At 42.9% G+C, this 25,220-nt stretch overlaps 1 protein-coding gene across 1 annotated transcript in view; it reads right to left on the reverse strand.

Annotated features, from left to right (window-relative positions):
* Positions 1-25,220, reverse strand: part of LOC126260962 (cytoplasmic aconitate hydratase-like) — a 322,737-nt gene that overhangs the window by 265,167 nt on the left and 32,350 nt on the right. Inside the window, exon 2 of the mRNA XM_049958487.1 lies at positions 18,089-18,181. Within this exon, the coding sequence (XP_049814444.1) occupies positions 18,089-18,181 (93 nt within the window). The remainder of the gene's footprint in view (positions 1-18,088; positions 18,182-25,220) is intronic.

Here is a 25,220-nt window from a genome sequence, read left to right on the forward strand (position 1 = left end):
AGGCCTTGAAAAATATTGATGCCAGACCTGAGAAATAATTTAAAGAGAAGTAAAAGTTGATGGGTGTAATCAGTATATAGGCCGTAGTAGACAAGGGATCTCCCAGGGCTCAATGTGTGGCAGGACACATCCCACCCACATCTTAAACTCCCCCTCTCCTGCCATCTCGTTTAAGGGTGAATACAGTTACGGAGTAAAGAATGCCTTCTAGCTGGGAGATACATATTAGCAAAAATGAGAAAGCTAGAACTGTAATGAATAATAATAAAATAAGGTGAGCGAAATAATCAGATAGGTGGGTGGTTGCCGCAAAGCAAGTGTCCTCTTACAGCCATCCCATCTTCAGTATCTACATATAAAAGGCAATGTCCTGACTGACTGATTGACTCACTGACCATCACCCAACCCAAATCGCTAAGGATAGAAAATTGAAATTTGGAGAATGTGTGGATCTTAAATCACAGGCGTCGTCAGAGGGATTTTTCGAAATTCCAACTATAAGAGGGTAAAACATAGGATGAAGGAGCTTTTTTCATGTCACTATTAAGACAATTTTGAAGCTAGATCTATGAATCTGGTATTTGGTTTCTCAGTAAGAAATAAGTGTTTCAGCATTTTTGGAAATTTAACCCTATGGGGATGAAACCATTTTTCAAAAAATATCATTATTAAAGGATTACTAAATTATTTTTAGAGCTACATCTATGAACACTGGTATTTGACTTCTCAGTTACAAATAAAAAAGTATGTGTTCAGTGTCTTTGGAAATTGAATCCTTAAGGGGGTGAGAAAAAGGGGATTAGATTTTTTATGAAAATATTTGACTATGAAAGCATTTTTAAAGCTAATCTACTAAAATTTAAATTTGGCCTGTCAGTTAGAAGTAAAATAAGTACATGCTTCACTGTTTTTGGAAATTCAACTCCTAAAGGACAGAAATTTAAAGTTAGGACAGAGTGTGGATCTTACTCTGTAGGCATCATTTAAGAAGGGACTGTCCGAAATTCCACTCCTCAGGGGGTGAAATAGGGCATGAAAGGATTTTTGAAAACATGTAGCTATTAAGATAATTTTGACGCTAGAACTACAAAAGAACTGGTGTTTGGTTTCTCAGTCAGGAAATAATTATGTTCCTTTGGAAATTCAACCACTGAGGGGACAATGGAATGGACAGTGTCTTGAAAGGAGGATATAAGATGAACATCAACAAAAGCAAAAGAAGGGTAATGGAATGTAGTCGAATTAAGTCGGGTGATGCTGAGGGAATTAGATTAGGAAATGAGACACTTAAAGTAGTAAAGGAGTTTTGCTACTTGGGGAGCAAAATAACTGATGATGGTCAAAGTAGAGAGGATATAAAATGTAGACTGGCAATGGGAAGGAAAGCATTTCTGAAGAAGAGAAATTTGTTAACATCGAGTATAGATTTAAGTGTCAGGAAGTCGTTTCTGAAAGTATTTGTATGGAGCGTAGCCATGTATGGAAGTGAAACATGGACGATAACCAGTTTGGACAAGAAGAGAATAGAAGCTTTCGAAATGTGGTGCTACAGAAGAATGCTGAAGATAAGGTGGGTAGATCACGTAACTAATGAGGAGGTATTGAATAGGATTGGGGAGAAGAGAAGTTTGTGGCACAACTTGACTAGAAGAAGGGATCGGCTGGTAGGACATATCCTGAGGCATCAAGGGATCACAAATTTAGCATTGGAGGGCAGCGTGGAGGGTAAAAATCGTAGAGGGAGACCAAGAGATGAATACACTAAGCAGATTCAGAAGGATGTAGGTTGCAGTAGGTACTGGGAGATGAAGGAGCTTGCACAGGATAGATTAGCATGGAGAGCTGCATCAAACCAGTCTCAGGACTGAAGACCACAACGACAACGAGCGGACAAAATAGTGGGTGAAAGTTTTTTTGAAAATAAACAATTACTAAAGAACTCCTAAAGGATTTTTAATGGTAATTGGTTTTTGACTTCTCGCTTAGGAATAGAAAAACAACCCCAAGGGAGTGCAACAAAGGATGAAAATTATTAAGAAAATATTTCATTACTTTAAAAAATTAAAGCTATATTTATTAAAATTGGTATTTCACTTCGAGAATTATGAATTATTTAGGAATAAAGGAGATCACTCACCAAAAGGCAGATGTGCTGCATTGTCGATAGATACACAAACAAAAGGTACAGAGCTTGGCTAAGCACACTGTAGGGAGACAGGCATGTGCATCTGACATCTGTGGGGGTGGGGGGGGGGGGGGGCAGCTCATGAGCCCATGTACCTATTGACGATGCAACACTCTCTAATAACTTGGAGGGTCTGTCCTTTAGGGGTTGAATAACAGTGAAGCACATACTAATTTTATTTCTAACTGACAAGCCAAATTTAAATTTTTGTAGATTAGCTTTAAAAAATGCTTTCATAATCACAAAACTTTCTGTACATTATTATTTCACTTCTCGTTTAGATATAAAGCAATATTTGTTAGGGGATAAAAGTTGCTATGGAGGTATCTCCACAAGGAAGCAAAAGCTGTGATTAAGAAAAACTTTGGACTCCAGTTGGTCAGAAGTATGTTTGGAAAAGACCATGCTTATGTGGCCTTAATTAGCATGAAAAGCTTAGAAGGTGTTGCAATTTGTGAACATAAAAATTCGATTAAATAAAAAACAAAACAAAAATCTCTGCCGACAATACAGTCTACACGAGTGAAACAGTGGGCGCTAAGCTAGTCTGTTATAATCAAAGTGTTAAGGATGGGAAAATAACCCACTATACATGGAAGGAAGGAATGAGGAGTATCAGGCAGCAGTAGTCTTGTTGACAATGTGGAGTTTATTATAAAGGGCGGTAGCCCACCAGTTTTTCTTCCATATCTTGAGTGAGGAGAGGTCTCATTTGTACCCATAAAGCCACACCTGAGATTGTCAAAGTGAATAATGGACGAGTAATCTCATCTCTAGCCAAATGGTCAGCCAGTTCATTCTTCAGGATCCTCACATAGTTTGGAGCCAGAAGAAAGCCAACAGAGCAGGAAGTATAATTACGATCAGAAGGAAGTCGTGAATACTACATATCACAGGGTAACAAGAGTAATACTGATCAATACCTGTACACTACTCATTGAGTCACTACAAATTAAAACACAGTTGAAGAAAGTCTGTTTAATAAAAGGTAAGGCTCTGTTAATGACTATCATATCCATCATAAAATCACTTCACATACCTGGCATCATATGTTGTTTCAAACTGGCGTGATATGTAAAAGCGTATCCAATCTTATCCATGGTTTCAGAAAAGAGCTATCAGTGTAAATGACAGTAGCAGCCTGATACTCCTAAAGAACATAGTATCAGATGCTGAAAGGTCATTAAGGTGAATGAAACTTTATATCCTTTAAATGGATTGGACCTAATTCATGGTCTGGTTACTAAACAAGAGACAGGAAGAAGAGGACAGGGGATGCAGGTGCAAGAAAACATGGAGTACTTCTCTAGAAGGTTAGGTGGTGGTCCCAGCTGAGGGTCTTCAGCATTCACATTCAAACTGATAAGCCCACTTCTAGTGTAGGTGTCAGGTTTGCAGAAAATTGTTGGATGGTGATTGCATACGCGAGCAAGAGGTGGTACTGTCTGAACTGAAGAGGGGAGATCCCTGCTGTGGCAAGGAGATGTCACTAGTTCAGAATGCACCAGAGCCCAGTCTCACTCTATGATGATGGACTGGGTCCAACAATTTCAACACTTTAAGTGCCACTGAGTCATAAACCTAGCAACCAGAGCCCAATGAGCACGAGTCCAGGGCAGAGTAAATGTGGATGGTACTAGTGTGTTCTGCACCCGAAGAGATGTGAACAAGCAAGCACATAGCATTTAGCTTTTGCATGCAGCTAGTCTTTAATTGACAAATAGGGGCAGCCGTGTCAGCTTTTTATGTGAGGAGTCCCAAAATTCAGTACTGTGCAACAATGCCACACTCTGAGTACCCAAGTATAGTTCTGGGCCATGGACTCTGGTATGATGACAAATGTAGGGCTCAAATTTTCGTGAGAGAGAATTAGAAGTCATGGGAAAAGGTCCAAGCCAAGGCCCTTAGATGGCATCTTGGGGCTAGTGTAGAGCCAAGGCTACAGTTTGGGAGCTAAATCAAATGCAAAAGTCAATGACATACAGCGCAAGGGTGACCAATGGCTGACAGAGGCAACTAGTCCATTTATGGCAATGAGGAACACTCAACACAGAGCCCTGAGGGATGCCACTCTCTTTAACACAGCATCATAAGCACATTAGTGATTAATTACATTATGTGACTGCCCTAAGATCATTGACTATATTTTTATGTTTTTACTTGTACTTAACAAACTGTATTTATGCTTTGTTCTTGAAGTCTTTTTAGTGATAATTGGCATTATGGGGGAGGCACTCCTGTTAAACATTATGGCAATTGCTTATATCCTTCAAAGTTCTTGCAAATGATTATGTGAATGTATACTTTTTGTTGTTCATTAGTACACGATTTCTGAAGGATTATGATCCTGATTATGTCAATATGAGGTGTTCACGACAAACATGATATAAGTTACTTATAATCCCAATTGTTTTATACTCATTGTTATATGTTAGATATTTTGTTTCATGTTATGTTATGAGCTGTATCACAGTTAATATGCTTATGATGTTGTTTCTAATTTGGTTAACTTTCTAGAGGGTCATATCTCATCATTGATCCTCATACGATTAATGAATGTGACATTGCATCAGACACAGGTACGTTGACTTTTTGATTAGGTGACAAATATGGTGACTGATGTTACTTAAAGCTACTAAAAGTTTTTGTTATATCCATGAGTAGGTCTTCTACTTTCTGGCTTTCTATGTCAGCATGAATTGGTTATTTACACTATGTGACTGCCGTAAGTTCGTTGTCTATATTACAGTAATAGTTTTATGTTTTCACTAAACAGACGGCATTTGTTCTCCATTTTTGTAGGTTTTTGATGGCAAATGACATTGTTGATAAGCCACTCTTAACATAAACATTATGACAATTGTTTGTATCCTTCAAAGTCCTTACTTATGATTATGTGAATGTATATTCTTAATTTGATATGCTATTAGTGTATCACATCTGAAGGGTAATGATCCTGACTATGCTATGGGATAGCCCTCTTACAGGTCATACCTGTTATCATTTCACATGATTGTGACTGACCATTTCTGATTAACTTTGCTGAAGATGTTTTAGATATTGGGTTTAATAGTTGCTATGTCACTGGATGTTACTTTTCCCTAAACAATCTGTAAATTGAACTAATACCTTTTAGCTACATACATTAGCATGAAATAGATATTTGCAGTATGGTATTTATCCCATCTAATGACTGTTATATTTTACTATAAAGATGTTACTCTGTAGTCTCTATTATGACGAAGATGTTACCTTAGAGTAATTAAATATGTAATGAAATTTGACTTTTTGAAAATGTTTGCTTGGAATAAAATTTTGTTAAGATATGTATGTTTAGTGTTCTCTTCATCCTGGATACAAATGTAATACCTTTGTATTTGGTCTTTGAACTGTTTACTACAACTTCTGGCCCTGTAATGTCAGTGTATGTCTTGTGTTGGTTCACTTCAGTCAGTTGCTCTTCACACAGATATCATAGGCCTACTTGTAATGTCTGAAATGGACAATACTTTTAGGTCTGATATGTAGTGTTGGCTGCCAATTAATTTTTCGACAAAAGTATTTTTTCTGCCAGTATCTCGTCTCCTACCTTCCAAACTTCACAGAAGCTCTTCTGTGAACCTTGCAGAGTTAGAATTCCTGGAAGAAACGATATTGCAGAGATATGGCTTAGCCACAGCCTGGGGGATATTTCCAGAATGAAATTTTCACTCTGCAGTGGAGTGTGCACTGCAGGCCATGAAGGGCAAAGGTCCTGAGTTTGAGTCTCTGTCAGCTACACAGTTTTAATCTGCCAGGAAGTTTCATATCAGTGCACACACTGCTGCAGAGTGAAAATTTCATTGTAGTAATTTTTCTGTAACATTCAAAATGATCTTGTGACCTTATAGGTCATTTCCTTCCTGCATTTTGGCATTACAATCTTTTTTTCTTTTTTTTTCATATAGGACTGTGAACTTTGTTTATGACAAACTGGTCACAATTAAATAAAAATAAAGTCAGCATTTGTGTGTCACACATGATCACATGATCTCTTCATATTCAGTTCCAGGAACATGCCAACAATTTCCCAGTTCGAATTAAAATCCCATATGAATACAGGAAGAAGAAGGAAACTTAAGGGAAGATGGATCGAGTAACCCCAATGGTCCCAAGTCCCTCAATGTAACTCACAGAATTTTACTGATTAATAGCAAACACTCATGACTGATGGTATTAGCTGACAATGAATTGGGATGTAAATTCACTCCACTGTACTCTTCCCTGCACTCCTGACAATACATGCAGCAGTTACCTAACGGAACTGCAAAAAAAGCAGTGTCCATCATCTCACCGAGCTTATCTAATAACACTGTACCCAGCAAAACTGTTCTGTAAGAAACCCAGATCCCAGAAGACCACTGTCTTGTTCTCAGGTGTTACAAAGTCTACCAAAAAACCATGCTGACTCTGGGAAGGCAGTTGTTGGGATTGTACATTTGTCAAAGAGAACAGTTTTGGTGAACAGATACCACATTTATGTATCTCCAGAGGGGGACTAGTTGGTTGGTTTCAAGGGCAGCAGCATTGGGGGTGGGGGTGGGGGGGGGGGGGGGGAGGGGGGCAAATGGCTTGGTCATCAGTCCCTTATTGCTATAAAACTATTCCACGAGGGGTAGAATAAAATACCACACAAACCCTGCAGAAAGGAAAATCACAAGAACTACAGAGAGCAACAAACATTAATATGGACAAAATAAGACAAGAAAACCACAGACACACCAGAAACCGGTAGAAGCAATTAAAACAAGAGAGCAGAAGACCATGGCTGGCTGATCGCGAGAATAAGAAACGATAAGCCAGCCATCTGCAACACATTAAAACCTCTAGCCAAAAAGCACTAGGGTAGAGAACACAGATTGACAAAGGACATGCACTAAAACTTAGAATAATAAAAAAACTTCACAAATAAAAAGTAAAACTAAATCAGCCTGTAATGTAGCATGTTCAATAACTGATAATTCTGTCGCAGGGCAGCTGAAGTATGACAGTGCAACAGAATGTGGGCCGCCGTCAACCGGCCACCACACCTACACTGAGGCAGGTCTTCAAGGCGAAGGAGATAGTCTTGGGTCAGCCAAGCATGGCCAATGCAGAGCCAGCAGAGGACTACAGAGTCCCTGCAAGAGGCCCGCATGGAGGACTGCCACACACTCTTAGTCTCCTTTATGGCATGGAGTTTATTGGGCATTCGTAGGTTATGCCATTCCGTATCCCAAATGTGTAACACCTTTTGGCGTAACACCAAGTGCAGACCAGTTTCAGAGATGCCGATATCCGCAAGCGGTTTTCGTGTAACTTGTTTGGCCAGTCTGTCAGCAAGCTCATTACCTGGGATTCCGACATGTCTCGGGGTCCACACAAACACCACTGAACGACAGAACCATTCCACGGCACAGGGACACTCTTAGATGGTCGCTACCAAAGGATGGTGAGGGTAGCACTGATCAATGGCTTGTAAGCTGCTCAAGGAGTCACTACAGACAAGGACGCACCAGAGCAGGAACGGATGTGCTCCAGAGCATGCGAGTGAACACACTGCAGCCATACGGCAAGGAGCACTGTTCAATGTGTCCTGTGTGAGCATAAGTGACTAAACCAAGTGACCATCAACGATCGAACCATCTGTGTTGACTACTTCGGAGCCCTGGGGCGCGTCAAGAATTGAGAGAAAGTGACAGCGTAAAGCCTCAGAAGGAACAGAGTCCTTAGGGTCATGCAGAAAGTCCAGCCATAGCTGCACCATGGAGATGTATGCAAATGGACCTGGAGGACAGGTGGTAAAAAGGAAAGACTCCAGTTCAGACGGAAGTGATCGGACACGAACAGTGATCATAATCCCTGATCTGAGCCGCCAATGCAGGAGATGAACCACCATGATTGGGTAAAGGAGACAGTAATTTGGATGTTCAGGAGGGCTATGAATGTGCGCAACATAACTGGTTAGCAGTTGTTGGTGCCTGACCTGATGGAGGGACTCAAGCCTCCACCAGTAGGTGGATCACCGGACTCATCCTAAAAGCTCCTGTAACTAGTTGAACCCCACAGTGGTGAATTGGTCTAGTACTGCAATGCTGAGGGCTCTGCTGAACCATAAACCAGACTCCTAGAGTCAAGGTGGGACTGAACAACGGCTCTGTAGAGCCACATCAGTGTAGAGTGGTCTGCGCCCTAATTGGTGTTGCTCAGGCAGCAGAAGGCATTAAGATGCTGCTAGCACTTCCACTTAAGCTGGTGAAGATGAGGAAGCCAAGTCAATCAGGCATCAAAAACTAGTCCTCGGAATCGATATGTCTCCACTACACTGAGTGGATCATCAAGGTAAAGGTCTAGTTCCAGACGAATGATATGATGCTGACAAGTGTACGACGCACGAGTTCGTGGCAGAAAACTAGAAGCCATTGGTTAGAGCCCATGACTGTGCCTTGTGGATGGCACTCTGTACGCATCGCTCAGCAACACCAGTGCTAGAGGAGCAGCAGGAAATGAAAAAAAGTCATCAGCATATAGATAGGGTGAGACGGACGGCCACACTGCTGCTGCTAGACCATTAATGGCTACTGAAAATAAAGAGACACTCAATAATAAGCTGTGCAGGACCCCATTCTCCTGGATTTGGGGGGAAACACAGGGAGGCACGAACTTGGACAAGGAAAGTATGGAGGGACAGGAAATTTTGGATAAAAATGAGGAGCAGGCTCCGGAGACCCCACTCATGTAATGTGACGAAGATATGGTGTCGCCAGGTTGTGTCATAGGCTTTCCTTAAATCAAAAAAGACGGCTACCAGATGCTGGCGTCTGGAAAAAGGTGTTTGGACGGCAGACTCAAGGGACACTAAGTAATCTGTGGTAGAGTGACCTTGGCAGAAACCACCCTAGCGTGGAACCAGTAGGCCCTGAGGCTCCAAGAGCCAACACAACTGCCAACTCACCATACATTCTAGCAGCTTACAAAGACTATTGGCGAGGCTGATAGCTATCCACATCAAGTGGGTTTTTACCAGGTTTGAGACTGGAAAGATATGGCTTTCCTGCCACTGAATACACCATCGCTCCAGATGCGGTCAAAGATGACAAGGAGATGTCAATGGTAGTCCAATGAGAGATGTTTAATCATCTGAACATGGATGCAATCTGGCCCAGGAACGGTGTCAGGATAATGTGCAAGGGCGAGGAGCAGCTCCCACTCAGTAAATAAAGCACTATACGGACTCTTTCTATTAACAACTCAAAGAAGTGTTTGCCCTTACAAAACATCACAAAATTAATACAATAATGGGAGAATTCAATGCCAATCCGTAACCAGATAGACTATATTTTCATTAATAAGCAGTTTGGAACTTCAGTTACAAGAGCATCCTCTTATCCTGGAGCAGATGTTCCATCTGACCATACACTATTAGTAGCTTCTCTACAAACAAAACTTGGAAAACACAAAAAACCAACTCAACAAAGGAAGATAGCTTATGAAAAACTCAAACAGCCTAAACTAAGAAGGGAAGTTCGCAAGGACATCAACAATAAAATAGTGACAATGAAACCTCTGACTAACCAAGAAAACAGTACCAGAGTATGGGAAGAGATGAAAAACATTATGCTAACCACTGCTCGAGACAAAATAGGATATAAAACAAGAGATCGATAACAGAAATGGATGACTGATTAAATACTTTCATTGGTGGATGAACAGCGATGTATAAAGCCCAGTTGGATCAAACTAAGTACAATAATATCCAGAAACTCATAAGATCAAAGATTAGAGCAGCAAAAAATGAATGGCTACAACATGAATGGGAAGAAATTGAAAGCTTGCAAGCTTCACATGACGATTTTAACTTACATAAAAAGTTAAAAGAAACTGCTGGGATATATAAAAGAAAAAACATCTCCTTATTAACCAACAAAAATAAAAAATAGTTCTAGATACCATTGAGAAGAAAGAGATATGGGAAGACTACATTAAGAACCTATTTTCAAATGATATGCCAAATGTTGAGACTTCAACAACAATTTAACAGGACCTCCAATCATGAAAGAAATCGAGAAAGGCATCAAAAACTCAAAAATTAATAAATCCACAAGGCCTGACGAAATTCCAATCAAACTTAATAAACTTCTTGATGAAGAAGGTATCAAAGTCTTACACAAACTGTTTAACGAAATTTACAACACTGGCCATTACCCTGCCAAATGGCTATTATCAACTTTCATTCCCTTACCAAAGAAGAGGAATGCGCGAGGATCACAGATTCATTAGTCTTAAGAGCTATTCTCTGAAAATATTTCTGAGAGTCCTCCATCAAAGGCTATATGAAAAATGTGAGAAATTGATTAGTGAGACACAGTTTGGATTTAGGAAAGGTGTAGGTACAAGAGAAGCAATAGTCGCACTACAAGTTCTAGTACAAAACTGCTATAATCATGGTAAAACTGTAGTCATTGTTTTATTGAGCACAAAAAAGCATTCGATAGAGTATATCATAAACTTGTGTAAATTCTCAAAAGAATTGATATAGATGAGAAAGATAACCGCTGTATACAGAATTTATATTGGAATCAGACAGTGCAGGTTACATTTGATAATGATGTCACAGATTTGGTCAATATATGTAGAGCAGTCTGACAGGGATGCATTAGGCCTATTTAATTTATGCTCAGAGTATTATTCACGAGGCACTTGATCATGCAGAAAAAGGCATAAAGGTTAACGGAGTGTATATCAACAACATTTGCTACGCTGATGACACGGTATAGATAGCTGATAATTTAGATGACCTTCACCAACTCGTCAACATAGTAGGAGATTACAGCTGTACTCTAGGTCTGAATAGTAACATCAAAAAGACTAATTTTATGATTTGTGACGAGAGAGTCTGACTCATTTAAAGATGCAAATCTATGATTTCAAGGGTCTGTAATACAGAGAGTCAACAAGTTTCAATACCTTGGAACCTGGCTTTGTGAAGATTGGGAAACAGACTTGGAAATAAGATGTCGCATAGAGAATGGCCGAAATGCCTTCATAAAATTTAAGAATATTCTTACAATCACAGACCTAGACCTAAACCTTAGAGACCTATTTGTAAAATGCTACATCTGGTCTGTGCTTATATGGTTCTGAAGGATAGACACTAAATATGACAACAATGAAGAAGTTAGAGGCCTTGGAAATGTGGATTTATCATAGAATGCTTAAAATACTGTGGACTGCAAGAATTACAAACACCGAAGTACTGGAACAAATGTATAAGCAGTGAGAAATGTTAACAGTGCTTAAAAGAAGAAAAACTGCATACCTAGGACATGTAGTATGGAACACCAAATATATGCTTCTGCAGTTAATAATAGAAGGGAAGATTGAAGGAAGAAGAAGGCAAGGACGAAGAAGAACATCCAGGTCAGACAGTATAAAGCAGTGGACAGGACTATGAAGTGTAGATCAGCTATTACATACTGCGGTTCACAGAAAAAAGATGCAACATATGGTCACCAATATCCATTAATGGATAAGTAGAAGAAGAAGAAGAAGAAGATACGGTTCACTGTGGCATGTAGTGAACGAGACGAGTTTCCCTTCCAGCAGCCATTTGAGGGTATGAAACATGGGGGTGGGGGGAGGCTAATTATCCGACGCAAAGGCCCCGATCATAGTGTTCAGCAAAGAGCTCTGCAATTGCATCTGCTTCGGTAGTTATGTCGTCACTGATGGATATACCGGGGATACATGTTGGAGTCTGGTAAACAAGTACACATCTGATCTTCATCAGCACTTGCGAAGGCGAGGTATGAGATCCAATGGTAGAGACTTACCTCTCCCAACACTCCTGTTTCCATCTTTTTATGAGCTTGCAAACATGGGCACGGAGCCGTTTAAAAATTATTAGGTACTCCAGTGATGGGTGCCACTTATGTCACTGCAGAACCCGCCTACGCTCTTTAATGGCCTCAGCGATTCCCAGCAACCACCAAGGCACTGTCTTTCTCCAGGAGCACCCTGAGTAACAAGGGATCACATGTTCCACAGCACAAACGATCATTGTGGTTACTCTCTCGACCACCACGTTGATGTTACCGTGTGGGGGAGATTCAACAGTGATAGCAGAGGTGAAAAGCTTCCCAGTTTGCCTTGTTTAAAGCCCATCTCGCTAGGCGTCTGGGGGATGATGCTGGGGAAGTGTCAGTAAGATTGGGATGTGGTCACACAAGTCATCATGGGCTCTCCAGCGGACAGATGGAAGAAGTTCTGGGCTGCAAAGTGATAAATCAATGGCCGAGTAAGTACCATGAGCCACACTTAGATGGGTGAAGGTTCCAATATTTAAGAGGCAGAAGTCGTGTTGAGACAGTAAATTCTTGACATCTCTCCCTCTGCCAGCAATCATGGTTTTTGGTTTGGGTTTAAGGGCGCTCAACTGCTGAGGTCATTAGCGCCCAGTCACTGTTGTGAGAGCACATGGAATCTGGTAAAACTCAAGGGGATGGGGGGACACCAGAAGGACCTGACAAATATGCAGATAAAATAAGTAAAAAGGTTAAATGTCTTTGGACAAGCCAGTTAAAGTTATAAAACGCAGAAGACGAGCAGCTGCTCGAGCGTCATCAGCTAAAACATCCGGTAAAGTAGATGGCAGGGACAGGACAACGAAATTGACGAAAACGGGGACACGACAATAAAACATGGCGCACTGTTAATGCCTGACCACAAGGGCACTGCGGGGCTGGGTCACCGGAGAGCAGGTAGCGGTGGCTAAACCGGCAATGCCCAATCCGCAACCTGGTCAGAAGGACCTCCTCTCGCCAAGATGGTCGGGAGGAGGTTGTCCAAGCAGTTGGGAGCAGTTTTACTGCCCGGAGCTTGTTTCCTTGGAGGGATGACCAAGCATCCCACCACAACGACACAAGCCTCTTACAAACATCCCCACGAACGTCAGATGACGGGACACAATGGGAGGCCAAGGCAGGAGGACTGCAGCCTTGGCTGCAGCATCCGCAGCCTCATTCCCAGGCACTCCTACATGTCCGGGAATCCACAGAAAGCTGACAGGAGAACCATTATCAGCGAAAGAATGGAGAGACTGCTGTATCCTTTGAGCCAAGGGATGGACCGGATAGGGAGCTCCAAGGCTCTGAAGAGCACTGAGTGAGTCAGAGCAGAGTACATACGATGAATGGCGGTGGTGGCGGGCATACTGAACGGCCTGATGGAGAGCAAAAAGATCGGCCGTAAAGCAGGAACATTGGTCGAGGAGCTGGTATTTAAAGTTGGCGGCCCTGACGACAAAGGCACAGCCGACACCATCGACAGTTTTGGAGCCATCGGTGTACATAAAGGTGTGACCGGCAAGTCGAGCACGAAGTTCGACAAACCGTGAGCAATACACTGCAGCCGGAGTACCCTCTTTCGGGAGTGAGCTGAGGTCGAGATAAATATGAACCGGAGCCTGGAGCCAAGGTGGTGTCGGGCTCTCACCCTCTCTGAAGGTGGTAGGGAGGGCAAAATCCAATTGTCGCAGCAGGCAACGGAAGCGGACTCCGGGGGGCAGCAGGGCAGACACATACAACCCGTACTGACGGTCGAGAGAATCGGCAAAGAAGGACTCTTAAGAGGGGTGGTCGGGCATAGACAACAGCCGGCAGGCATACCGACACAACAGTATGTTGCGCCGGTAGGTCAATGGTAATTCGGCAGCTTCAGCATAAAGACTCTCGACAGGACTAGTGTAGAAGGCTCCGGTCGCAAGACGTAACCCCCGATGGTGGATGGAGTTGAGACGGCGTAAGACGGATGGCCGAGCAGACGAGTAGACGAAGCTCCCATAATCCAGCTTCGATCGGACTATGGACCGATACAAGCGAAGCAGGACAGTGTGATCCGCTCCCCAAGATGAACCACTAAGAACTCTGAGGACATTAAGGGAACGTGTACAACGGGCTGCCAAATAAGAGACATGCGGAGACCAACACAGTTTCCTGTCCAACGTGAGCCCTAGAAACTTAGTTGTTTCCACGAATGGGAGAACAATGGGACCGAGATGTAAGCATGGCGGAAGGAACGCTTTATATCGCCAAAAGTTGATACAAACCGTCTTCTCTTCAGAGAACCGGAAGCCATTTGTCACACTCCATGAGTAGAGGCTGTCTAGACAACGCTGAAGGCAGCGCTTCAGGAGGCATGTTCTCTGGGCACTGCAGTAGATCGCTAAGTCATCGACAAAGAGAGAGCCTGAGACATTAGGTGGAATGCAATCCATAATTGGATTGATCGCGATGGCAAAAAGGGCTACGCTCAAGACGGAGCCCTGAGGCACTCCGTTCTCCTGGAGGAAGATGTCGGACAATACGGAACCCACACGTACCCTAAACTTTCGATCTGTTAAAAAGGAATCAATAAAAAGGGGCAGGCGACCGCGTAGGCCCCACCTGTGCATAGTGTGGAGGATACCTCCTCTCCAACAGGTATCATAAGCCTTCTCCAAATCGAAGAACACGGCTACCGTTTGGCGCCTTCGCAAAAAGTTGTTCATGATGAATGTCGATAAGGTCACAAGGTGGTCAACAGCGGAGCGGCGGCGACGAAAACCGCATTGGACATTGGTAAGTAGCCGTCGAGATTCAAGAATCCAGACTAACCGAGCATTAACCATGCGCTCCATCACCTTACAGACACAGCTTGTAAGAGAAATGGGGCGGTAACTAGAAGGAAGGTGTCTATCCTTCCTGGGTTTGGGTATAGGAACAACGACGGCGTCACGCCAACGCATGGGGACCTGACCTTCGGTCCAGACGCGATTGTAGGTACGAAGAAGGAAGCTTTTGCCCGCCGGAGAAAGGTGTGCCAGCATCTGAACGTGAATGGCATCTGGCCCCGGAGCAGAGGACCGGGACAGTGCAAGCGCACGTTCGAGTTCCCGCATAGTAAAGGGGGCATTATAAGTTTCCAGATTCAGCGAGTGGAAGGAAGGTCGCCGAGCCTCATCTGCCTATTTCCTGTGAAGGAAGGCAGGGTGGTAATGGGCGGAGCTTGAAACCTCCGCGAAAAAGCGGCCGAAGGCGTTGGAGACAGCCACAGGATCAACCAGGACCTCATTACCTGAGGTCAGGCCAGGTACCGAGGAGTGGGCCTTAATGCCCGACAGCCGGCGCAGGCCACACCATACGACAGAAGAGGGAGTAAAACTGTTAAAGGAGCTGGTGAAAGAGGCCCAACAAGCTTTTTTGCTGTCTTTGATGACACTACGGCATTGCGCTCGGAGTCGTTTGTATCCAATACAATTCGCCAACGTAGGATGGCGGCGAAAGGTGCGTAAAGCACGTCGTCGAGCACGGATAGCATCCCTACAAGCCTCGTTCCACCAGGGGACGGAAACGCGACGTGAAGAAGAAGTAGTACGAGGAATGGAACGTTCGGCATCATTGATGATAACAGCCGTGAGGTATTCGACCTGACTGTCACAACTGGGAAAATCGTGGTCCGGAAAGGTCGCCAGGGAGGAGTAAAGTCCCCAGTCAGCTTTCAGTATGTTCCAGCTCGAAGGACGTGGGGATGGGGTATGGTGCAGGAGACGAACGACACAGGGGAAGTGGTCGCTCGAATAGGTGTCAGAAAGGACATACCACTCGAACCGATGGGCAAGAGTGGTAGAACAGATGGAGAGGTCCAAGTGGGAGTAGGTATGAGTAGAGTCCGAGAGGAAAGTCGGGGCGCCAGTATTGAGGCAGACAAGATTGAGATGGTTGAAGACATCCGCCAAGAGTGAGCCTCTTTGACAGGATGCAGGAGAGCCCCAAAGGGGATGATGGGCATTGAAGTCGCCAAACAATAAAAACGGCGGAGGAAGCTGAACAATCAGGTGCATCATGTCAGCCCGACTAACAGCAGATGACGATGGAGTGTAGATGGTACAAACTGAAAAAGTAAAAGCAGAAAGAGTAATACGGACAGCTATTGCTTGGAGTGGGGTGGTCAATGGGATGGGATGGTAATAGACATCGTCCCGAACGAGCAACATGACCCCACCATGAGCTAGGATACCATCCACAGGGGTGAGGTCATACCGCTCCGAGGTATAGTGGGTAAAGGCAATACAGTCAGTCGGGCGCAACTTGGTTTCCTGGAGACCAAGGACGAGCGGACAGTGCAGGCGAAGGAGCAGTTGTAATTCCTCCCGATTAGATCGAATACCTCTTATGTTCCAATGTAACAAGGCCATCGCTAGTCAAAAAAGAGGGGGAACGAGACGGGAGAAGAGCTGGTCAATTCGACGGCCGCCGAGGGCCAGGATTCGAGGGAACAACGCTACAACCGGCGGGAGGCGGATCCTGTTCCATCGAGTCGTCGCCAGCTGCGGCCGCTGTCCCTGGTTGTGTAGGAGGGGCAGCATCATTTGCCGATGAGAGGCCGGCTGAGCGCCTGGCAGCCGGCTGAGCGCCTGGCAGCAGAGCGTCCCGGCGAAACTGAGGACGGCCGGGAGCAGCGACTCACGGATGGAGCGTCAGACGAAACGCGCCGGGGTGGAGAGGGGGATAGAGACTACTTCTTGGAGGCCTACTTGGAAGGCCGAGGAGGCACAGGGATGGTGGGCTGGACCCGAAGGTCCTCACGCGTGGGGTCCGTTTTGGAACTCCGGACCTCGGAAGCTGGGGTCCGGAACGTTTCCCCGATGGACGCCTGAGAAGAGGATCGCTTCTCAGGCGGCGGGGTGGGGGGGGGGGGGCGGGGGGGGGGGTAGGAGGAAGGGTCATAGTAGGTAACTGTCATACACATCCTGTAAATTGTATCCAACGTCCTTGAAGTCCAAACACCAGTTTTTATACGAAGTACACTTTTTCCTCTCTTGAATATCCGCAGTGTTTCTTGTGCACTACATGTTTATATTGATGCAGACCTATTAAAAATATGTTCATAATTTTTATTTTCTATGCAATGGATGGTCTTCCATGTACATAATTACATTTAGTACCTGCTCTTTGGACAAAGTTTGTCCTTTATTGCATTTCACTGGAAGTGGGATTTGTGGCTCCCTATCTGATAGACATGATGAACTACATGGTCCGACACTTATTTCAATATCACTTTCACTTGCTAAGCATGTATTGTTATCAACGTACTCCTTACGTACACTGTCCCCACAGTTGAGCGTATACGACACCACACAGCCCACTGACTTATCTTGCAAAAACTGTATCATTTTACCTGGAACTTCTTTCCCACTCTGAGAAATTCCTTAGATTCCTTTCTCATGAAATATCCACTACAGCAACTGCTGTTTTAGATATAATGCAATGTTTGCTTCGTTTATTGTTGCCATTGCTCTGCTTTGCATCAACACCACTAGCACTGTAGCGACATACTCGTTGATTAAGACGTTCAACTACACTTTGTAGCCTTGTGCTGTGCTCACAATTGTGTATCTCTAGTCCAGCCTGATGCCATTAGCAGCCAATATTGTGGTTGCATGGTAGACAATACGTGGGGGCATCTAACATCGTAAATATCACTGGGATTTTGTGACTTCGCACTTGAAATGTAGCTTGTGAGATGGTGTTGTCTTGTGGACTACCTTTTCAAGAAGATAAAGGAGGTGGCTGAAGTCCAAAAGAGTACCCACTGAGCTGAAGAGAGAGAAGTGAATAATTCTAAGGTCGAGTAAGAATGATAACTGACTGTATTAGATACGGATCCAACTGAAAGATGCCATTGCTGAATCTAAACCAAAAGAGAGGCACTGTAATGGAGTCTGGGTTCCCTCGTACATCTGTACAGACCACACTAGTACTGTGTTAAACATTTCACTTCTTTGCTAAACAAATAATAGTAAAAATTATAAAATTAAGATAGTTACATAAAGCACGGACGACTTACCATAACTGGGAGACAGGCTTGGTAAATCATAGTACTTATATTCTTTTTCGCCGATTTCCATAGATTTGAGCTGCTTCTGGAACACACTGCATCCTGAAAAAGGACAGAAAGAAAAATACGTTACATCCTTGTAATGTCAAAGGAAATGCTACACGGGAGAAAACAGTGAACTTATTAATAAAATTCTTTGCACAAACTGCTCAGAAAATGTTCCACTTTAATTACCCTGGGTTTTGATTTCTGGGAAGGAAGAAAGAAAGAAAGAAAGAACACTTCTTATGAAACAAAGAACAACAACTGCAAAACAAAAACAAAGTAACAGTCAAAATAAATGCAATCTTTTCGGAAGTGCATATCTTCTTCACATTTGTAAAAACAATCTGCTGCTGGTGACATTACACCAGCCCTTGCATTATAAACTACTTTGATTCTTCTTTGCTTGCAGTGCACAAGGTGGTCACGACATTGTTACTCAAGCCTATCTCGATCTAGAATTTTCCTTCTTGACATCATTTATTGTGTGAGGAGGGTTCTTGCAATGTTGTACTAAGTTTCAACTGGTTCTACATGTGCTCAGTCAGATATTCTAGATCATTTTATTCTCTTGATTCCTGCTTATTGGAGGAAGCTGTCCATGAAATATGCACAGTGTGATCATACACTGCCTTGAAAGATGAACTTATTGCAGAATGTTTGACTGTAGGACCAGACAACAGGTTGAAGGATTGTATCCCTATATAGTACTGCTCTCAAATTACCATCAATAGTGATGAGAAATGATATGATCCTGGCCCAAAACACAAGAGACTCACTTCCGTGCTGAACCAGTGTGACTATACTCAAGATGTGCACTGTTGTCTGCACAACACCACACTTTTCTACTAACACCGTCAGTCATTAGACAAATGCTGCACTCACTGGTGAGGATAACTCAACACACTGATCCAGGTTCCATTCCAAGTATTCCCTTGAACACACTTGAGGCACAACACAGAGCTGGAGGGTTTGTGTTGTTCATAATGGATACTTAGAAACAAAATTAATCATGTCAAGATGGCTGCATGCAATCTGGGTCAACACACATTCTCAGTTGCCTCTAAAAACTAAGCAGGCAGTTCTGTTGCACTTTCCTTGGGTACTTATGAGCAATAATTTGTAGATAGTGGTGTTCAGCTAGCGTTGTTTACTGTGGCAACCACTGCACAGCACATCTTACAGAATATTTGAAACATGTCAACAAGTTGTACAATTTGACAGGCAACTTCCCCCACTGACAACTCTGGTTACCGTGAAGTGACAACAAGCACACATGTAAGCTTGAAATGACCATTAGAGGCACGTTGATAGACAGTACATATGATTATGTATAAAAACTGCACACCATATTTATTATTAGAAACACAGCACATTCTGAGCAGTAAGCTGCACTGACAATGTAAGAAATAAAAGAAGAAGAAGCAAATCATGAGAGTGGTACAAAACAGTTTTTAGAAGTTTAGGCTATATAAAGCTAAGTTCTGTCATGCATGTAGCAGTTCCTTTTACTATTTGTTTAAGGAGCAGCCTGTTAACTCCTAAACCCATTTCTAAATCTACATCTACAAACATACTCCGAAAGCCACTGTACTATGCATGGCGGAGGATACCCTACACCACTACCAGATATTTCCTTTCCTGTTCCATTCACAAATATAAAGAGGGGAAAACAACCAGCTGTATGCCTCAATACAAGCCCTAATTTCTCGAATCCTATCTTTGAGCTCCTTGCGCAAAATATTTGTTGGCAGCAGCAGAATTTTCTGCAGTCAGCTTCAAATGCTATTCTCCAATTTTATCAATAGTATCGCTCAAAAAACATCGCATTCTCTCCAGAGATTCCCATTTAAGTTCAGTACTTACGTGCTATTTGAACCTAACATTAAGAACTCTAACAGCATGCCTCCAAATTGCTTCGATGTCTTCCCTTAATCCTACCCTGTGCGGATCTCAAACATTCTAGCAGTGCAGAAGAATAGGTAGCACTGGTGTCCATATACAGTCTCCTTTGCAAGAGAATCACACTTTCCTAAATTCTCCCAATACAATAAGTCAGTCATCTGCCTTCCTCTTAACAATTCTCATGTGTTCGTTCCACTTCACTTTGCTTCGCAGTGTCACGCCCAGATATTTAAACGATATGACTGTGTGAAGCAGCAACTACCAATGCTGTATTCAAACATTACGGGTATGGTTTTTCCTCAATCATCTGCATTAACTTACATTTTTCTACATTTATAGTTAGCTGCCAATCATCACACCAACTACAAATTTTATCATCCTGTATATTCCTAATAACTCAATTATAACTGCTTTCCATACACCACGCCATCAACAACAAACAACTGCAGATTGCTGCACACCCTGTCTACTACATCACTTATGTATATAGAAAATAATAGCGGTCCTATCACACTCCGCTGGGGCACTCCTGATGATACCCTCATCTCTGAACGTCGAGTACAATGCACTGTGTTCTATTACTCAAGAAGTCTTCGAGCTAATCACATATCCAGGAACCTTTTCCATACACTCTTATCTTTGTTAACATATACAGCGGGACAATGCGTCAAATACTTTTCAGAAACCTAGGAATATGCCTGTTGGCCTTCATCCATTGTTCGCAGTATATGATGCTGCCTAAAACCATGCCAATTCATGGACAAAAACTCTTGCTCTCAAGGAAATTTATTGTATTCAAACTCAGGACATGTTCAAGAATTCTACAGCAGCCAATGTTCAGTCTGTAATTTTGCAGGCGTGTTCTTTTATACTTCTTGTACACAGAAGTCACCTGCATGATCTGGATATTTACACCCTGCTGCCTGTAGCCTTTATTTGAATGACTCAAACTGACACAGAGGAATCGGGTGGCAGGTAAAAACATTCAACAATTAACTTTATTTAACCTAGACCTGTTACAGGTGACCAGATAACTTCACTGTCACACTCCATTTCAGTTCAGTAGAGATAACAGTTATGTCAACTGCAATGAACACGCCCCCTCACATGGTGTCTAGCCTGTCTTTCTGATATACATTCCATGACTCGCTACATATCTCCGAGCTTTCTACTTCTGGTTTCAGCCAGCTCATGGTCCCAAGAATAATCTGAGCATGAGAACTTTCCTGGAGGGCAGTAAATTATTAGAACTTTGACAATTTACAGATAAAATTTTTACAGTCCAAGTGTCTTTACTATTAACATGGTCCAATTTCGCTACATATTATCTGGTGTGTGTTCATCAGAATAGCTGAAACTACGGCCTAGCCTAAAAAACCCTTATGTGTGCCCTGCGAGTACTTTGCTAATGGAGTAGTTGCTTCCTTTGTGTAGTGAACACTACTGTCAAGGGTGCCCTACAATTTCCCACATGATAGCACTTTCACAGAGTTGAAGAAGCCTATGGTTGAGAGCCTCCACTCAGCTCCAAACCAAAGGACCCCAGTCAACAATGGGAAAAGCACTGCTAATTGCAAGCTCCATTTGCGTCCCGTGTTGAGGTCAGCAGCCTCCACCACTTCCATTAGCCACCTGCACAAACTAAGGATGGCCTCAAAATGCATGTGGCAAATGACACTGGTGCTGATGTGAGCCACAACTTGCAGACCACTGCACCCTGTGGGTTCCATAGACACAGGCAAGCCATCCCAAACATCTCAGAAGACACCCCCACTTCACATACTGAGTGCAAACTGGCTTTCTTTCCAGTCTGAAAGCCATCTCCCGAAAAACTTCTTAATGTGCCTAACATAGGATCTTCTAGCAAGCCCCTGCCTATTTCAGACTACTATACACGGACAAAATGCAATACTCAAATGCCGACATTGTTTTCTGGAGAATACATGTTGCCCTGGAATACTAAAAATACTTCAGATGGTGAAATGTAGGAATTTTATTTTTAACTATTATCAAACTGTGAATTAAGAAACTATGGATTACTAAGATCAGAACACGGACTGTCACCAGTCTCTGATATTACTAGATGCTGCCAAACAGATCACCTTGTGATGATAAACATTCACAGAATTATTTATGGGATGAAATTACTTAAAGACGTGGTCTCAAATATACAGCTAGCTAGCTAGCTATGCCTTCAATATTTTTAGAATGGTTTCGAGAAGAAAAGCTTTAGTAACAAGGAAGTCACCAGATGACCGTAATGGGAGTGGTGGCATTATAAGGCATCATCACTAACATAACATCTAAAATACTTATTTAATTAACAGGTCTTAGCCTCTAAAATCGTAATATAAACTCTCATTGCTCTGGGCGGAAATGGGCCATTTGTTTAAATGAACAACTACAATATGTTTCAAAAGAAAATTGATATTTGATGTATCAAAATAAAATAGTGGTTGAAGTCTATCAACAAAATCTTTATTATTGAAATATACAGCTTAGGAATTTACTTCTGAAAAATAATGTCATTTAAATGCACACCAACACACCTATTGTAATGGCATGAGCGACGTGGTAAAGAGTTTGCAAGAAGATCGATAGTAGGCGCAAGCAACGCACCTATCAGGAGAGAGGCCAAAAACAGACTTGCAGGCAACACGGCACCAACGCCCTCTTGACCGCCAATATTTAGACTGCTGCCACAGACCAGAGGGCCAGTCAGTCATCCAGTGAGTCACCGAGTCAAATTTTTAGTCACAGCCCAGTCACTTGCAGTTGCAATCAGAGTCTCAGTCTCAGGCAGCACATAGGGACCAGAGTAGTGTGCATAGCGGGACATGTACATCACCAGAAGTGAGGCTAATGTGGACTATTAAGGAAGAGCTTGTACCACAAGGACTAGCTTAAGTTAAGTAGCTCTCTTATTCTTATGAATAATAATGAGCGTATGGCATTGGTGGCCAGGAGACCCCTCGCGGGGCGGTTTGGCCCCCGCTCCACAAGTTCTTTAACGCCACTATGGCGACTTGCGAGTGAATGAGGATGAAATGATGATGAAAGACACACAGCACCCAGTCATCTTGATGCAGAGAAAATCCCTACCTCGCCAGGAATCGAACCTGGGACCCCGTGCGCGGGAAGCAAGAATGCTACCGCAAGACCATGAGCCAAGGGCATTCTTATGAATAAAGAACCTAGTTAATACATGCGTGCAGTTGTGATATAGAAAGAAGATACCAGCCACCAAACAACAACCTCTCCTTGCTTCCCATGGTACAAGCCTACAGTGATGAGACGACACAAAAAGTGGCGACAAGTATAGTTCAGTGCAGATTTTGCTTGCTTCTCTTGTGTTTTAGCTTGCAAGGTGCTCATTTCTCATTGCTAAACTTTTGTTGTGTTCTTGCATGTATTCCAGGAGGAGAGCAGCAGAACTAATCAAATTTCTCTTCCCAGAGGCTTTGCTTGTTTTTTTGCTATAATGTATTTGTGAAAACAATGGCTACCCCACCCCCTGCACCCGCACCTCAGCCGCAAATGCTAGAGTGATGGATCTAACTAAAGTGTTTTAGTTTCAGAAAGACAAACTGCTGCCCTACTAATGATGGTACAACTACTGTCTGCAGAAGCTGCATTGACCACCCAACAGAAACTGACCCACCCAACAAGTGCCGCCGACCAGCATACCAATGTTCCAGCAATTTAATGACATGAAGAGGAATGGTTCAAATACTTGACAGTTCCAAGCACATTGTCAAGTTCATTGTGTACAAGGTACTTTCCTTCCATTGCAGCGTCCCCAGTGTTCAAGTTAATACAAAAAGTATTCCCAACTGCGTCTCGAGACAAACTCAGTTATGACGAAGTAATCACTGTATGATGACCAGCAAGTCCAAGAAGCTGCGGCCAGATATCAGTTCTTTCACCTGCAGAAAAAGCCTGAACAGACTTACAGTCAGTGGTATACAGAATTAATGAGCATAACTAATAAGTAGTTGTGGCAACTTTTACAGTGATGTCATGATTAGGGATGTAATAACCTTCAATGTCCCAGATAGTAGAATACAGGAACAAATCTTAAAGTACTCTAATCCATCAATTCCTCAAGTGTTGAAAATCTTGGAGTAATATGATTCGCATGCCAAAGCGGCCAATAAGTTTTGCCAGGCCCCAATCTGTCAGGTCGAGTCACCTCTTGCTTGCGACTGCCCCAAGTAGCCACGGCAACAGTGCGTACACAGCTGTGCGGACAGCCATGTAGAAAGGTGAACAGACCTGTGAACTTAGAGAAGTCTTTTCCTAGATGTTCAGCTTGGCATAAAAGACAGGATTGCCCATCATGTAACGCAGTGTGTTGCAAGTGTGAGGAAAAAAAATGGCCATGTCCAAGCAGTTTGTTTGCAAAAGCATGAAAACACCAATTTTGCCCACTCCCAGAAAAAACAGGCTCATGCACATGCAGTGAACATTGTGTTTTCCAAACCTACAACAGGTTCTGGCGAAAGTAAAGTTAAGGTTGTGCCGCCATCTTGCCCCAGTGCTATGCAACAACATTCTAACAATCGATTTGTCTCATTACAAATTGCTGGTCGTCGTGTGAACTTTCAGTTAGACACAGGTGCCTCAGTAACTTTGTTTAATCATGACATTTATGAACAGTTACGCTCACCATGTCTTAATCTAGCAAGCACCTCACTGCTTACAATGGACAGGAAATTTCAGTGCTTGGACCATGTAGTTTGCCTGCCACTTACATATCTCCCACTCCGACAGTTAATTTTTATTGTGTTGAAATCCAGAGCCAGTGAGAACATTTTCTGTTTAGATGCCTTTGATTTGTTTGGTTTTAGCATCCGAGACAATGTACTTTCCACATCTACATTTTGCACCAAAAGACAGTGTCGCTAGCATGCTTAAAGTATTTCCTGAACTATTTTTCAGAAGAAATGGGAAAAGTTAATAGCTTTGCAGCATGATACATTGAAAGACAATGCACAATCTAAATTTTTCTGGGCCTGCCCTGTTCCAATTTCTTACAGAGACAAAATATCCAGTGAACGGAAAGAATTACAAGATAATGGAATAATTGCTCCTATTCAATCTAGTCAATGAGCAAGTCCTCTCGTTTTGTTGCCTAAGGCTTTTGGTTACATTTGCATTTGTGGTGATTTCAAATCTACAATCAACCCAGTCA

The sequence above is a fragment of the Schistocerca nitens genome, chromosome 5 (assembly GCF_023898315.1).
Source record: "Schistocerca nitens isolate TAMUIC-IGC-003100 chromosome 5, iqSchNite1.1, whole genome shotgun sequence".
Lineage (NCBI taxonomy): Eukaryota > Metazoa > Arthropoda > Insecta > Orthoptera > Acrididae > Schistocerca > Schistocerca nitens.